Source organism: Pan troglodytes, chromosome 6, assembly GCF_028858775.2.
Source record: "Pan troglodytes isolate AG18354 chromosome 6, NHGRI_mPanTro3-v2.0_pri, whole genome shotgun sequence".
NCBI classification, from domain to species: Eukaryota; Metazoa; Chordata; class Mammalia; order Primates; family Hominidae; genus Pan; species Pan troglodytes.
This window is the reverse complement of record NC_072404.2, coordinates 48,835,190-48,853,342: the sequence shown is the minus strand read 5'-3', so window position 1 is coordinate 48,853,342 and position 18,153 is coordinate 48,835,190. Positions and strand designations below refer to the sequence as shown.

At 37.7% G+C, this 18,153-nt stretch overlaps 1 protein-coding gene across 12 annotated transcripts in view; it reads left to right on the top strand.

The window, feature by feature from the left end:
• The window catches only part of SUGCT (succinyl-CoA:glutarate-CoA transferase), a 769,414-nt gene that overhangs the window by 396,476 nt on the left and 354,785 nt on the right, over nucleotides 1-18,153 (top strand). For 2 of the 12 annotated variants that reach the window (XM_054655558.2, XM_054655561.2), the window contains exon 13: nucleotides 16,559-16,600. The exons of the other annotated variants lie outside the window; for them this stretch is intronic. In XM_054655558.2, the coding sequence (XP_054511533.1) occupies nucleotides 16,559-16,600 (42 nt within the window). The remainder of the gene's footprint in view (nucleotides 1-16,558; nucleotides 16,601-18,153) is intronic. 12 annotated transcript variants of the gene reach the window in all.

The following is an 18,153-nucleotide window of genomic DNA, read 5'->3' as shown; positions in this document are numbered from 1 at the left end:
GAGAAGTAAAACTTGCTCTTTTGCTATAGCTGCGTGGCAGAACTGTGAGTTCCAGGTTCAGGAAAGCTGTGTTCCCTGTCCCATCTGCCCACCGAATCTGATGAGAACATTTTGCCTTACCATTATAGTTTTAAAAAATGCTATTTTTTATATATTTAAAAATTTTAGGGTAAAATTATCAAATCTACAATTGAAGCTTCATCTTTATTAACAAAATAGCCACTAATTACTTGAACATAATTCTGAATACATACCATGCTCAATTCTAGTGTTGATAGTTAATAATTTAAACAAAAGAATAAAAAAATGTACATTAGAATCTTAAATGCAGATGTAGGCAAAGTCACATGTGCTTGTTTGAGAAAATTTTTGTGTTGTATAACTTGGAATAGATAAAGCATTATAAAACCTTCAGTGCAGGGTCCTCCTTAACATTCAAATGTACTGGACTGTTAACAGAGATCGTAAAGATTTTTAATGAAATGTAATCCAAATAACTATTAAACGCTTTTCCTAGTTTTGTTTAATACTTTCAGGAAACTATCTGATCATGAAAATGTAATGTTCCTGAAGCGATTTTTTTAAGAAGTCCAAACATAGTCACATGAGGCTAATCTTAGACGATTTAACTACATTATGAGCAAGAGAATTGATGTTTCAGGAAGTTGAGAAAATAATGTATGTATGTTTTATATAATCATTGAGAATCATTTCAGTGTACCCTATTGCATATATCTGATTTCTGTGTTCTTTTTTTTGGTTAGAATAATGAACACGATAGCTATAAAACATTGTTTCCTTTGCTTAGTTTATTTCGACTCTGTTATATCCTCATTTGCATTCATCTGTAGGTGAGCAATTAACATTATTATTTGTGTTGCTTTTAATTCATAAATATTATACCATAAACTGTGCTTTAGGTAGTCCAGTTTTATTACTATGATTAATAACTATGATAATTATTTTTATCTTTACATCATTTAACATTTTGCCATATGAAATCATCGCTACAATAAAGGTAATGAACATATTCATCCCCTGAGCATTAATAATGTTTAATGCTTGGATTTTGAAACTATGTTAGAGAGCAGTTTGAAGGATGAAAACATCAAGATTGTCACTGAATAGGAAATAAATGTCCTGGTATGGAAGAAATGAAATAATATAAAAAGTTTAAAGTTTCTGCACAACCCAGGGTAAAAAATGAAGGCTTATGACTCAGTCTTTGCAGTAAAAATATCTCCTCCCCTCCTTCCTAAAATGGTCTCAATTAGATAAGGTTACCGTTGTGGTCACCACATTTTTTGTAAAAGCAGGGCATTCCGTCCTCTAAGTTTCTGGTCAGAGGTTGAAGCAATGTAAAACAAAATAAGCACCATTGTTACATAAGCACTGCATGTAGACAAGGTATATTTAGCTTTGTAGGTAGTTCAGAATAATAAAGATTAGAATATGAAGGCTGAGCGTCTGGGGAAATTTTTTTAAAGAAATGTTTCTGAACAAAAACCACAGCACAGATTAAGGATTGGTGCTTACAATACAAAGAATGATAAGCAACATGCATTAAAATTTTACTGAAGGCCGGGCGCAGGGGCTCACGCCTGTAATCCCAGCACTTTGAGAGGCCGAGGCGGGTGGATCATGAGGTCAGGAGATTAAGACCATCCTGGCTAATACAGTGAAACCCCGTCTCTACTAAAAATACAAAAAAAAATTAGCCGGGCATGGTGGCAGGCGCCTGTAGTCTCAGCTACTTGGGAGGCTGAGGCAGGAGGATGGCGTGAACCCGGGAGGCAGAGCTTGCAGTGAGCTGAGATCGTGCCACTACACTCCAGCCTGGGCGACAGAGCGAGACTCCATCTCAAAAAAAAAAAAAAAAAAAATTACTGAAGACATTTTCTTAGTAATCACTGTACTTGGAAGACCCCTGGGCTCTCTAAAGTGGTATGCAGATGAAGAGAGACTGACTAGGATGCCTTGGTTGTTCAGGGCAGAAGGAAGACACAGAGACAAAAGATTGCTGACCTATAAATGGCTCTAAATGGAAGTCCAAAACTTACTTTTCCCTGACTCGTCATTGAGATTGTACTTTTTATTCATAGTTTAACCTTCTTTACTCAAGATGATAAAAGAGCAATAGGAAAATCTGGGGAAAGGAAAAGATGGGTAGGAATAAAAAAATGTATCTATGAATGAGGTGAGGACACAGAATTCATGCTGTGTAGTCCAGCACATTCAGAAATGACCTCGAATTTGGTTCTGAGATTTCTAGCAGCAAGCAAAAAGAAGGCAAATCAGTTACAAGTGTCACGTGTTTCACAAGATCAAAAATAAACAGTTGTTCTAGAGAAGCAAAACTCTTCACTGGCACTAAAGGGAGACATTTCTTCTCTCAGTTGTTTTGTAGTTAAGGAGATGGTGGCTCCTCTTCTTTGGACTCCAATGTTAGGGAGAATCTTCTGATTCCTAGAATATTGAATAAAAGGTGGAAATCTCTTAATGATATTTTACAAAGTAAAAAATTTTGCCAACATCATTTTATCCCTAGAAAAATGCGTTTGACATTTGGAATTATGTTAAGAATATGTTATTGTTTCCAATACTAACTAAATACCAGTAGTAACCAAGGTGCTATCAAACTATGGATATCAGTGATATTTAACACGTTTCTGCTATTTTGCAGGTCTTGAAGTGCATTCACATTTATAATCACATCAAATTTTTATAGTATATCTGGGGAGTAGATAACATTATCCCTATATACTGGTTTTCCTACTGGTTTGAGGTCAAGAGACTTGCTTGAACTCACACAGAAATAAGTGGTATAGTTGGGACTAAAACATAGAACCAAATGTTTAAAATGTTTTTGTCACTACAGAAACTACAGTTCAATTTTGCAAGGAAAATCTTCCACTTACTCATTTATCATAAGTATAGGCATGTCTTTTCAATACTTATTTTATATATTAGCAGCATCCTTTTATTTATTGCTGTAATCTTGATAATATGGAATAGGGTGGAGAATAATGGGAATAATAAAATAACTATCATTCACCAAGTACTTAATCATTTCATTTATTTATTACAATAGCTCTGTAAGGTAAGGACCATTGTCCACATTTTGCAGATGAGAAACAAAATAGTAACAGCTGGTATATTGCAGAGCCAAAATTCTAAACAGGTCTGCCCAAGTCCAAAACCCTTATTTCTAGTTACCATGCCATGTGGCTGGACAGCTTTTATGATACACATCAAGGAAGTTGCCATGATGGTAGAGTTAATTAGGTGTAAGACCATTGTTACTCTGTCCTTACCAGGAAAGTTACAGAAAATATAGCTTCCTGCACTGGCTGCTAGGTAAATGCCTACTTACTCTCTGGGGTATATTAATGTTGGCAAACAGGGCAGTTTTCTTACACCAGGCTGTATACCTGTGTTGAAGAGCAGAGCTTTGGAAGTTGCCAAGGCAGAACTGCCAGGCTGACTTCCATTTGGTCCATAAAAGTGAATAATGAAGTGAGTGTCCCTGCACATGGGACCGAGGAGACTGATTGTGTATGTCGCAGTAGAACTTTAGAATTCTGTGCATTAACACCTTCTTCCTTCCCTCCTTTATGGTATTTGAGATATTAAATGGATGCTGCTATTTTCAGTTCAGCTGGCCAAGGGAAGTCATGGGTTTGGCAAGAAGAGAGCAGTAAGAGCAATATGTAACTGTTCTCATCCACTTATACTTCCATTCCTTCCATTATTTTTGTGTTTATGTTTTATTTGTTGTTTCAGGTGCCATGGTAGGTGTTACAGTGAGTGCAAAAATGAAGGAAAAATACCCTATACCTTAAAGGAATTTATAATTTGGCAGTGGGTGAAGAGGAAAGATAAGCATTTTAATTTAAAAATGCCCTCCAGGCTCTATAAGCTAAATGGCCAAGAAAAATAGACCCATGAAGATTAAATGCATTAGTAAGGAGAGAGATACAAATGAAAGCAATAATAAGATGTCACTAAAGTGACAATAAATAAAGTGGCAAGAGTTAGAAAACCAGAGAGAGCCAAGTAATGGCAGAAATGTAGAGATGTGGGGGCCAACATGGACTGCTGTTGATATTGCATAATGGCGCAGACATTCTAGAGAACGGTTTGTCATTACTTAGGCAATAAGATTACCTATTCCTGTGACCCTGCAATTCTTCTCTTTGACTATAGATTAAGAAAATCCTCAAACAGGTCTATAGTGGTCAGATATGAACATATTCATTTCTGGTGAGCAGTAGTTGATTGTCAAAAGTGTGGGCAGTAAGCATTATGCAATAATTAGAAATTCCTGTGGAAACTTGGAAGGATTGTAAAAACCAGCATGGTGCAATCAAGAAAGGAGCAAGAGCTCTATCACAGAATCCAGTTATATAAATGAGAATGAATGTATAAAACAGTACATATTTTTCAAAAGTTACATGAAATATATTAGAGTAGTTTCCTGTGGGAAGAAGAGTCTAGAGATTGGATTGGGATTACAAAGGAATGTAAATATAACGGAGGGACTATTCATGAACCAATAATTATAATGTTCCATTAAATAAGGAGTATGCTAAATTCACACCTGTAAACTAGAAAAAACAAAAAACCTGGAGATTCAAATAAGTCACAACTTGAAGAGTTTAGGATATATTTCATGGAGGGGGTGGCATTTGAGGTGTATCTTGAAGAATGGGTAAAATTTTAAACAGATACTGGGGAGGACAGGGAGCTGTCACAGGTAGGAGATAGTGGAATATATGAAGAAAGCCTTCCACCAGGGAGGAGGGTCAGGACCAGCAAGTGCTTGGCAATACAGTGGCAAGGGGCAAGGATTCATTTAAAAGAGAGGAGTTCACTTTGGTTGGAGCAGAGGGTATGTGTGAAGCAAAGTCAAGATAATGAACAGTTATTTAGCACTATGTGTCAGGCATTGGCCTGAATACTTTATGCATAGTATCTAATTCATCCTCACAAAGGCCATATGACATAGACAATGTAATCATAACCATCGTCATCATCATCATCATCATCATCCGCCTCACAGATGAGTAAACCATGTCTCAAAGAGGTAAATAACTTTTCAGCCACAGGTCCTGCAAATCCTAGGGTCATGAGGAACAGCCGGGTATAGCTCTACTCCCTTTGTCCAGGGATACCTCACACTTTTGAAAAACAGGGCTGTTCTCTGTATCCCTGTCAATGTAGATGCAGAGGGTCTTGGCGATGAAGTGGTTAAAGTAGTGAAAACTCAGCCTTACACTAGGTATGGATTTAATTATCCCATAGTACTGATTAGTTTGATAGCAAAAAAGGATATTTGAGAAGGAAGCTGCCCATATTATAAAGGCCTGCCTATATAATAAAGGCCTTTTTGCTCATGTGTGTCTCATTGAAATGATGGAGTGGCTGTGCCAACATCAAGCTAAATAAGGAGAAAACATTTATAAGCACCCTTTTAACTCTGTTAGAGCTATGTATTCTGAAATCCCTTCAAGTAACAAATGGGTAAGGACAAAAGGGGCAGAATGGGCCTTTCGACTGCAAAGACTGAGGCTCAAGCTTTAGGGAACCCTGTTTATGACACTGATTCGATATAGTTAAACTCCAAGCTTCTATGTAGTTAAACATGGGGGAAATGGCCATATCTATAAGGTAGGATTATGAGTCTCAAGCATTCTGAAAAGGAATGTCAGACATGTGTTTCTGGTCAATGTAGGAATAGAATTTGCTTCATCGGCTAGGTGAACATTTAGGCCAATTGCTATGGCTGTGTCTTAGAAAGTGACATTTGTGACAAGAGAAATAGCTAAGTATAGAAGCCCACCAGTGAACAACAAAAGCCAAAATGTCCATGTGAACTAATGTTTCAATACGTCTGTTTTTAATTTATGCCTTCCTTTTTCTGGCATCTCTACCCATTTCTCAAATTCTTCCCTTGCTATTTACACTTCAAAACATCTGGGATTGGGCTTCCAGCACCTGCTATAGGAAGCAGAGATCATCCTGCTGAAAATATGATTTTACATGTTAACATTTAAATTAATATTCTTTATTTAGTTCAAAAACAGTATGTTTTAAAATCTAGTTCTTCTAAAATATATGCAGCTCAAAAAATGATAACAACTACAAAATTTTCACAAATGAAATGTGCAAACCTGAAGATCTTGATAAAATAATTTAAAAAATGAAGGCTGCAACACACAGACTGAAAACAGGCTCTTCATAGTTTAGGATTGGAAGACTCTGCCGTACATCTGTTTAACATCTTGCAGTTTGAAGAACCCTGCCTTGCAAAACCTTCTGTACCAATGACACACAGGATAAAAGGTTATATTATGACTTTCAGATGGAAACCTGCAAAAGTTTATCTGGTGGACTGGACCATTAACTCATGCTACTTTTGATTCTAACTGTTAAAAGGATTTTTCATGTGCAAATTATAATGAACTTTTAGGTTTATGTCAGAAAACACCAGAAAGAATTCTTACTTGGAGAGAGTGAACATGCTGTGGAATGAATAGAATGTTTTAGTTGTGATGTTCAAATGGAACTAAAATTCCCCCAGTAGGGAATTTGTAGAGTGTGTTTTAATAATAAGTATATGTGCCTATATATTTAGTTGGGAACAAAAGCACCACATTTGAAATATGAAAGTATTCCAAACTTCCATCACTGCCAACATTTATTGAGAGTTTAGCTGAGAGAACAGAAGCCTGTTTTCAGGTATGGCTTCACAAAAATGCCCATATATTGATGTGACAAAAATCATACTTGGTAAGGAGGCACTCTAGTTTGGAGTAATGTAATATTAAAAAATAGAGATCCCTTTTGAGATCCGTTGACTACCAGAATTGTGTTGTCTTTGCTTACAACTTACTTGGCTTGGGTGAAGGTGGGAGGTTTTTTTTTTTTTTAGGGCAGTTTCTATACACACCCGGTGTCCTGTGTTAAGCTGTCATGTGGATGTGCATTTTCTTAATTTGTAGAAAGGAGATACTTCCTTTTTCCTCCATAACCCAGGAGGCTTCACTGCCAGGCTCTGGCCCCTGTGTCTCCAGCATTCAGCCCACAGATCCCATATATGCTGTGGAAAGCTCACTGTGCCGCAAGTGGGTGTGTGAGCAAAGGAGAGGTAGCATTTCCTTTAGAGACATCCACACCCTCTGACCCAGACGAAGGAAGAATCTTCTTTGCAGCGGGCTTGCTGCAAGGGACTTTCCATGTGCGTTTTATCATGCCGAAGCTGACGGTGGTGACAAGTTCCACATTAAATAGCTATCTGTCTTTTCTGAAATTTCACATTCTCTTCTTTTTGTAGGGAAAGTGTTGTAATACTCTATCGCTTGTGTAAACAGTCTCATTTAATTAGAGGCTGTCAATTTTCCCTTGTGTACCATGAAAGCTGCCTTGCCCCCACTCTGGGGCTGTTGTAGACTTTGGTTATGCAGTGATTACCTAAGCTTTGGGGAGCAGTGGGGTGTACATACTGACATTGGTAGTAGCCAGCAGTTTTCACTAGGGAAATCAGTTTAGTATACTGTTATTAATTTGGTTTAGAAAATAGCTGCAGAGTGCTCAGACAAATAAGACATAGCAGAACACATGGTGTTCGTTATTCAATAACTATCCTTCTGGAAAGGAAGCATGGTCTATTTCCCATTTGAGAAGGAGCTTACAAAAACTAGTAAATATGGAAAGAGGGCATGTACTATAATTTTATAGAATAGCTCTCCTCATGCACTTATACAGCCCTCTCCTCTCCCCCACACACTCCAATCACATTCCCACAACATGTCCACGTAGAATGTATTCCCAACTGGTATTAGCATAATCATTACCACATTATAAACAAGCTGGTGGAAAAATAGCCTGAAAGACTTAGATGGTTTGTTTTATAAATGAAGGTGGGGGTGGAAAGCCAGATATTTTTGGAACAAATTCCTCTGTCTTTAGAAATGATAGCTCAGCTCTCATAAACCTCAACTGATAGCATGGACTGAAGAGGTGGAGTTGAAGAAAGTCATGACATATTCGGTATTTCTCAGTGAAGGTCAATGAAAGGTCTCCTGTGGAGCCTCTCTGCTGGAAGAAGTCCTCATGATAGAAATGTTGAGCCTTCCTTTCTTCTTTCTTACTGGAGCACACATGGAATACTTTTTGTTTTACTGGTTTAATATAGTTCTGTTGGTCAAGGTCTCTGGCTGTTTCTCCTTTGTCTATTGCATTTTTTCTGGCGTTGACGAGATGAGAAATCCTGACTTAATGGCTAATTCCAAGTTTACTGCCAAGACCAATAAAATATGATGTAAAATCTGGCCTTACCTGAAAGCTTCCGGACATTAACGCTGTTAGATCCAGTTTTCATTGTAAAAAGAAACCAAGACAAAGAAAGGAGAATAATTTTATGAAAGTAAGAGTTGGTTTGTGTGTCCAGGTTCTAAGAGATCAGATAACAGGCTGAAAAGAGATTTGGTGTGCCATCCTTTTTTCTTCCTTTCTTTTTCTGTTTGATTTTTACAGTTATACAGAGAATAACAAAGTATTCTTGCCACAGAAGAATCATGGGTGTGTTCTTTTAAACATTTGACTTTGGAAATACCCAGAGAACTGTGTGATGGGGATGAAGATGGCATTAATGAATGTGATTCAGACAATGCACTCTCTGTGGGCTTATTGCATCTGTGGCCTACTGATTTGTTTGTAAGATTGCCTTAATTTGATCAGATAGGCTCAGTCATGTGTATCTATAAAATCAGAATCATACGTCATATGGATCACATGAAGTTCAACATCCAGGAAGTTAATCTTCAAGCCCAGCACTCAAATGTCTTTCACCTTTGACATGGGATTTCTATTTGGAATAAATTTAACAACACTCTTTCCTCCTGCCCTAGCTCAGACTTAGACACAGGACATCATTACATGTAGCAGACCAATGGGAAAAGAATTCACACGTATCACACTGGCATGGCTCTTTGGAATACTGGAACCTCACTTTAACTCCTGTACGCTGTCCTCAAATTACATCAAGTGCTGTGGTTATTTAATGTTTCATTATCAATAAATTATTTGATATGAAATAATTATACTCATAAATTGGCTTTTTTCCTTAAGAAAGGTAATTAGATTAAGACAGGCCTGTTTCAAAGTAATGTGCCCATTTTTTCATTATATGTTTGCAAAGTTAATAAAGTAATTGATATTGTAAAGAGTTTGCCAAAAGTCAGGGCATTACAATTAAAGCCTGAAGTCCAAAAGAGCTGGCTTAATGTATTATTTATTGAGCACTGATGGAATATTCAGTGTAAGACAACAAAATTAAGCCAATGTATTCACAGTTTGAATAAAAGCCTCTAAATATTTTTTCCTATTGACAATAGACTCTTAAACTCATAGAATAGAAAAGGACCCTGGAAGATTTATGATCTATCAAATTCACATTATAGATGAAGAATCAGAGTCTTAGGCGAGGGCAGTGACTTACCCCAGGGCATAGTAGCCCAGCTGAAGTTAGAACTCAGTCCTATTGATTTCCTGAGACTGACAATCTGCCCTTTTTCACGGATTCCACCCCAGGCCATCCACTCATCCTTTTTGCTCACTTTCTGCAGTATCTTTCTGGCTCGATATTTAGCCTCTGGCCTTGCCCAGCTCCACTCTGCATGCCATTATAAGATTAACCTTCTTCAAGCATAATTCTAATCATAATCTTTTATGTATTAGAGTTCTCCAGAGAAACAGAAGCAATAGGAGACTTAATGTAATAAGAGATATATCTTCTATTGCTTCTGTTTCTGTTTCTCTGGAGAACCCTGACAACTACAGAAGAGACTAGTCATATGTATATGACTTATGAGTAATTGAATCATGTGATCAGTCCCAAGATCTGCAGTTGACAAGCAGGAAAGCCAGGAAAGCTGGTGATGTGGTTCCACTTTGAGGATCAGAGAAGACCAATGTCCCAACTCAAACAGCGAGGCAAGCAAAGTTCCCTTGTAGCCTTTTTGTCCCCATTCGTGTCTTCGGTTGATTGGTTGAGAGCTACTGTACTTAGTTTGCTGATTCACAAGTTAATCTCTTCCAACAACAAACTCACAGGCACACTTGGAATAATGGTTGACCAAATGTCTGGGCACCCTGTGGCCCTGTCAAGTTTATGCATAAAATAACCATCATACCTTCCTTAAAAACTTATAATGGCTATGTCTTTTTTATTATTATTACTTTAAGTAGAGTGTTTTATTTATTTCAAAACTTTTTTATGGACTTAATCTTATTATATCTAATTTTGGATTCAGAGAGAAAAGGAGGGAATGCCAACATTGAGTTCCAGATTGTTCTGAGATACTAAGATTATCTTTCAGCTCTTATTTGAATTACAAAAAGTAAATGCATACTATAAAAATGCAGATAATAGAGATAAACAAAAGAAGGAAATAAATGTTTTCCTTAATTCAAGGATCAGAGGTTACTTCTCTTTATAGCTTTTTAAAATTTTGTGTATGTGTAGTTTTATAAAATATTAGAAATAATACTCTGATATATTATCATTTTTCATTCACATACATATACCTATGAAAGGATTATTTTTAATCATTTTGGTGTATTTGCTTTATGGATATTTTATAATTTATTTAACTAATCCAGTGTTGAATATCAAGATTGTTTGTAATTTATGCTGAGATACAGCTTCATACATAGAGCTTTGCACATGTCTGATTACTCTTTTAAAACAAATTCTTACAAGTGGGATTTTTATTTTCCTTATCATGTCAACTCTTAACTATTTTGTCTCCTTTTAGCCTTATAATCTTAGATATATTTTCTACAACTTTTTAACACAAGTATTTCATTTAGTGACCTCAGTTTTATACTGTTTCGCATTCTTTACTTTTTGTGTGTTTTAATTTTAATCCTCCAAATAAGCTATAAACTTCTTTCTTCTTTTCTTTCTTTCTTTTCTTTTTTTTTTGTGATTAGGTCTCATTTTATTGTCCAGGCTGGAGTGTAGTGGTACAATCATAGCTCACTGCAGCTTCGAACTCATGGGCTCAAATGCTCCTCCCCGCTAAACTGTCTGAATAGCTGGAACTACAGGCACACCCCATGGCACACTGCTAATTTTTTAAAATTTTTAATGGTTTTTGTAAGACGGGTCTTGCTTTGTTGCTTAAGTGCATCTTGACCTCCTGTCTTCAAGCAACCCTCCTGCCTCAGCCTTTTTAATTGCTGGGATTTCATGCATGAACTATGGCACCCAACTTTTTCTTTTTTTAGTAGACTATTTTTTAGAAAAGTTTTAGGTTCACAGAAAAATTGAGCAGCAGATACAGAATTTCTCATATATACCATGTGCCCACATATCCATAGTGTCCCCTGTCATCAGCATTCCCCCACCCCCAGAGTTGTACATTTGCAATAATCAGTGAACCTACATTGACCCATCCTTATCATCCCAAACTCCATTGTTTACATTAGAACTCACTCTTTGTGTTGTACATGCTATGGATTTAAAACAGTGTATAATGACATGTATCATATCCATCAGTGTATTATCATACAAAATAGTTTCATTCCCCTAAAAACCCGCTGGCTCTTCCTATTCATCCTTTCCTATCTTTGGACACCCAATCCATGTCTTCTTATCTATTTATTGAAGGGAAGTATCATATTTTATATTTTTGTATTGAGTTTTTAAGGAAACATGCAATAATTGACTTGAGTGTATTGCCTAATAACCACCTTGTTACCCGGAGGCCCTCACTGAGCTCTTTCCTTGGGCCCTCTATATTCAAGTGGGCATACTCTTTGCCCAACAGTTTCTCCTTGGATCTCCTTCTGATGGCCCTCTTGGAACACTTGTGAATGTATGGATTACAACCTTCTTGTTCTCCTATTTCCCACCCTATTCTTTGGTTAAATCCTTAGTGAGGGTTTTGGCCTTTGCATTGAAAAGCTGATTTCTGGTATAAGAGGCTTCATTATGTTTCTGCTCAATATAAAATTCTGTCTCTTTCAAGGGAGACTTTTATGTGTTATTAGGTCTGATAATACACTTTCTGTAGACTTAGCTAATGAATTATGAATAGAAAATATTAAAAATAAAACTCTTTTGTAATGACTAGGAATAAACAATAAATCCTGGAATAATGACTGAATTTAATTGAATGTCAAATTAGAGGTAGCCTTAAAGAAATGCAGGCATTTGGCTGAAATTGTCTAGGAGGAAACCAAAGATGGAAAAGACAGTGTACCTCTGCCTTAGGAATTTATTATCTAGTGTGAACATTGGACACACACAACTCTCTAGTATGTCAGTTTTCAGTGGTGATGCAGTCAGACATTAGCATAATGTGGTCGGAACATAAGGGCAAGAACAGTTATTATGATTGATTGGCCCAAGGAAAGATTCATTGAGAAAAAGACATTTGAGGAGGGCCTTGAATGATAAATATGATTTAGGTGTGTGAGTTGTGGAAAGCAGGTTATAAGTGTGGAAATAGCATGAGGAGGCAGTATAGACATTTGAATATACATAAATGTTTCTGAGTTGTTGAAGAGTCTTGTGTAGCAGAAGAAAAAGATGAGGGGAGTGGACAGTGGAAGATAAAACTAGCAGGGTAGCTCGGGGTCAGATTCTGAGGAATATACAGTGCTGTCCTAGAACAATTGAGAATTCATTTCATAGGCAGTGGAATGCAACTAGGAGAGGATTGTAAGGAGGAGATAGCATGTTTGGGTTTATTTCAGGATGATTACTTTGATCTTGTCACAAAAGATAGATTGCAAGGGCTAGACACTGGAAGCTGAGAGAAGGGTTGGGAGACTTTACAATCAGTGGTTTAGGATATCAACAATAATCAGTTGCTGTCTACGCTGGTGGCTCTACCACCTGATGAAGAGACTCTAAACAGTCATAAATTGTTATCTATGCTGGTGGCTCTACTACCTGATTAAGAAATTTAATCAAATTTAAAGCCTCTTTGGTCTTGTCTGTGACTCTGGTCCTCTTCCTTTTATGGGATATGAATGCCTTCTCCTCTGCTATTGGTTGTATCTCTTCGTATAGGGAAGGACTATTTGTATTGTGTTCAGTGTTGCTAGTGTTACTAAGTATTCCTGCTAGCTAACAATCCAGAATTGTTCTTCCCTGGAATACCTAGTCTTTCATGAAGTTGCGTTTGCTTTCTGACATCAATTCTGCTCTATCGTACCTTTTCTCTTCTTGTACAAGAAAGCAGGAGTAGAGGCAGATTCCATCAAGGACTGTTTATGCCTGCTTGGGTAGAGGAGAGCAACCACACATTGAAGCATTTGTTATACATACAATATCCTTTCAGGGCTCTTATCCTGAGACTTATAACCAAAAGCATTTATTTCAGAACCATGTAATCATATGCTATGGCAAAAACATTAACTAAATGTACTAAATAATTATTTGAACATTTAAATCAAATATGAATATACTTCCCTTTGTCCACCAGTTTCAATTCACTTAGCAGGTTCTTCCTAGCCAGAATAGCCATTGTTCTGTTCTTTTTCCATTTTACTCTCATTGTGTCTTCTGAGGTGTCGCAAGGGGCTCTAGATGTTTTTCAGAGTTCACATACACTTCATCTTTGTTCTTCAGGATCCATTTACTATAGTACTACAGCTCTCCTCTTCTGGCTACAAAATCTTACTGCAGCACTTTCCCTTATTCTTGCCTTCTGTTTTACCCATTTTACCTGTTTTCTTTTCTTTTCTCTTGTCTTGTCAGGCGCCTGTGGCAGCCTTCTCCCTGCCTTCCCTCAGGCAGCAGTGTGCCATGTCTCTGCAATGCCTTGTTGCTCGGAGGCCCTCACTGAGCTCTTTTCTCAGGCCCTCTGTATTCAAGTGGGATGCTCTTTGCCCAGCAGGTTCTCCTAGGACATCCTCCTCTTGGAACACTTGTGATTTTATGGATTACAAACTTCTTGTTCTCCTAGTTCCCACTCCACCCTTTGGTGATCCTTAGTGACGGTTTTGGCCTTTGCATTGAAAAGTTGATTTCTGGAATAAGAGGTTTAAGTACGTTTCTGCTGAATATAACGTTCTATTTATTTTCCTTAGGGATATTATGTGTCTTTTGAGGGAGAGAATTGACTTTCAGGCTGAATGCTACCAGGAATACTATCCTCTGTAAACATACTCAACCTATACTCACATATAACTTTAAAACATCTTTAAGCTGTCTTTCAAAGTTTGTAAACAGAGAAATGGCTTAGTTAAATCACAGGGAAGTATACAATCTAAAACAGACAGAAAGAGAAATAAATATATATGTTGTGCTCGGTCATAATAAACATTGACAGTTCAGGCTGAAGTGTATCCATCATTCACTCCACATACACCCATGGGCACCATAAGTGATCACTCCTATGGATGGAAGGCAGTAGAAGGCATACATCCTGTCCACAAGAAGAGACCGTTCAGTTGGAGAGACAAACATAAACATGATGACTGATTACAATGTGGTAGGATAAGTGTCACAATACAGCCATGTAAAAATAATCTTGAAGACACAGATAAGAGAGTGAATTATTCTGACCAGTACAGGAAGCTGGTCTGAGGCAAGGGTGCTGAGTCAGCCAGCCTGAGGAAGCCAGTCAGAGTGAAATCAAGGAGCTTTCACAGGTCAGCATTGTACTTGACTTGCAAGCTGTGAGAGGCTCCCTTCAGCTCAATAACAGAGCCTATCAGACTCATCAAACTTGAGCTACACCATCTTGGAATGCTTTATCAAACTTTAAGGATCCCGATTTTCTAGAAAACAAAAGCATCTATGAGGTGCTAGAGAATTGTCTTGAGAGTTCATAGGTCACCATTCCCCACGTCACAGCACACTTTCCCTTAACAGTGTGACAGGAAGGCGGCAACATCTGTTTCCATGTGACTACACTGTGATACATTGAAAGGGACAGGCGGTGGTTTAGTGCAGCCTGCGACTTGTGAGGAATTTCATATGGAGAGAATTCTACTCTGTGGTTCTGAAATTAGGAAAAAGAGGAAGTTGCTTTTATTACTGTGGCATGAGAGGCCCCTCTGCCCTCCATACCTCTTTTTCTAATTTGTAACCATTTCCTGACTGCTGTTCCTGTTGCATGCTTTTTTCATAAGTTACTCCATGGCTTACATCAGTTAATGGCTGGGGCTGCACTCTCTGAGCCTGGAGCGGAGTCCCTGCACCTGGGCTCACCCTACTAATAGATCACCCAGGGCCTGGTGATGGCCTGCGAGGACAGCTGGAATGGCTCAACTCCCCCACTCATCTGTCATGATTACCATGCGTTGGGGGTTTGCCTGGCTTGTTCCACTCATTTCCTTTGTCAGCATGACAAAGATCAAAGTGCAAGTAGGATACATAAATGATAACCTAGAACTTTGCCCAAACACATAGGCTGCAATCTGGGTGACATCTTCCATCACACTTTCCCCATAGGCATGGAAGGAAAAGGGCAAATTATGTTTTAAGTATAGCCTTTCTTGCCCAGCCCCTTCCAGCCCCCCATCCCCACCCCCACCACCCAGCTTTGTTTCCTGAAACCATCATAGCTGTATTAATCAATTGGTTCAGGGATTTGAGATTTCCTGACATAATCACAGGATTGGAGAAGTCCTGATTTCTGTTTATATGAAGCTGTGGCTGTGATTGCAGACCTTGTACCTGGCTGAGCTTGCATCTTTCGTTCCCTATTCAGAGTTTGAGATGCTTCTGGCCATTCTCCTAAAGAATGGGAGTAAATGATCTTTGCATGTCTGTTGAGCAGAAGATATTTACTTGCAGAATTAAAATAATACTGATAAAAAGTGTTCAAAGTGGTAACAATAGTTTGTGGAAATATTTGGGCAGGTCATAATTACTTTTGGACTTGTGTTCCCCATTCAAAAACAAAATACCTTGCAGTGTTTCTGAGTTTACTTTTGTCATGCTGTATACGTTCTCTCTTCAAAATGAAAACTGATGCATTAAAGAAAGAATGAGATGAATTTGAGGTATGGGTGCAAATTAGGGAACTACTAGGAATTAACTAAGGGTTATTCTTTCAGAAAATAACATTCAGATAATGCAAAGGGTCTTTAGTTAGGAAAATGTATATGATCTCTGGATTGATGTTGTCTTTAAGAGTTGTATCATACAGAATAGACATGGAAAATTGACCTCGAATGATGTAACCCTTGGTCAATGCCATTGCACTTGCATGTTTTCTCTATCGAGATAATTTTTTTTATTTTTTATAATAATATATGAGAATTTCTCCATGGATTTACAGAAATCACAGCTAATCCATGTGATTTCTTTCTAAATATAGATATTTATGTATTTATCTATATCGATATATGTCCACCCTCTACACGTAGACTGATAATCATTAACTGATAGTAAAAAGCTAAAAATGTAGACACTTTCCACACCATCTACCTCCTTTACTAAGCTGCCACATTATGTGTGTGTGTGTGAGTGTGTGTGTGCATGTGCACGAGCTGGGCTATGTTTCAAATGTTCTGTTTTCTTTCTCAGAAACTATTGATGTGTTTTGGAAATATTGAGGATGCCTCCAATGTGAGTATCCCCCATATCAGATAGTGGGGCAGCCCTGCCCTGGGAACTTAGACAACTCAGATCAGATCTTCCCAGTGGGCTAACCTGGCACCTAACTTCTTCGTGTTTCATGTTCCTCACCTGTAAAATGGTGATAACAATGACTATCTCAAACAATGACTGTTAGGAGGATTAAATTAAAAAGGCTAATGGGTGAAGAAAAGTTGCTTAGTGCATTGAACTCTGACTCTGGGGTTTGCAGATCTGGATTTGAATCCTGGCTTTTCTACTTAAAAGCTGTGTAACTTAGGCAATGCATTTAATTCTTTGTGCTCAGCAATAAATGTTGTAAGGCATGTAAGTGGCATAGTGCCCGACACATTGTGAGCACTCAATAAATACTTGATATTAATGTTAAATTGTAAATCTGCGCAGATGATAACTTTTTTTGATGAGCTGATAATAAGATAATGCCTAACTCTGATGGTGGATGGTTTCCCTAAATGTAACAACAGATCTGGAGAGTTTAGTGGCGTGTAGATTGTCATTTTGTTCATTCATAACCTGCCAACTTGTTAGGGAATGAATGTTTTTGTAGGTTTAAGCTAAAAGTGTGATTGCATGCATTTGTCTTAAAGACAACTGGAATCATTTAGCTTGTTCGTGTTTTAGAACACTTCTATGGTAAATGTGAGAGTTAAACAGCATAGTGTAGTTGTAGCTTCTCTGTACTATGTTTTATTGTGTGGATAATTTTCATGACCAATGTCTTGAGGGTAAGAATGACTTTGGTGTTTCAGCTAAAAAGCTGACTTTTACAGAAGAGGTGTGTTGTATTTATTGATATCTACAGTCTGCATAAAAATGTTCCCTTGACTTCCCTTAGACTTGTGTTTGTCATATTCTTAATTTATGTCATATATGTCAGTTTCTCATATATTTTCCTCCTATCAACAGTTGTACTTCTGAGCCTAACAGATTTTTCCTCTTCCAGCATCTCTCCTTTCTAATCCATTTTGCAAAACTTGACAATCATTTACCTGAAGCATGACTTCTGTTTATTTCACTCCTCTGCCTAATGGTTCCTCATCCTGACCTTAATGCCTGTCCATCATCATACATTCATGTCACCATTCTGCATATCCTGGCCCATGAAACTGCTATTCCTTCTGCATATCCTGGCCTATGAAACTGCTATTCCTTCATAAACTATACTTTAATATATTAATGGTCACTGCTCAACAGTTTTTTTCTGTAGTAAATATCTGGTGTTCTATATAGTATTTGACATATGATCTCAAAGTAGTACAGCCTGCCCTCATCCTCTTTTGACCAGTCATTTTCTGAGGCAGTGTGGGTATTTATGAGCCCCCAGAGCTGGACCAGTTCCCAAAGAAAATGGAAGATCAAGAACTCTGAGAACTTCCAGGAAATGGATGGGAGGATGGTCAGCTCTCGATGGTCCAGGATGCACTCTCTGATCAATGAAACCCTTCCTCTTTGTCTTTTTTTTTTTTTTTTTTCTCACTGATTAGGCCTCATGGAATTCTGAGCCTCAAGCTTGTTCTTCACAA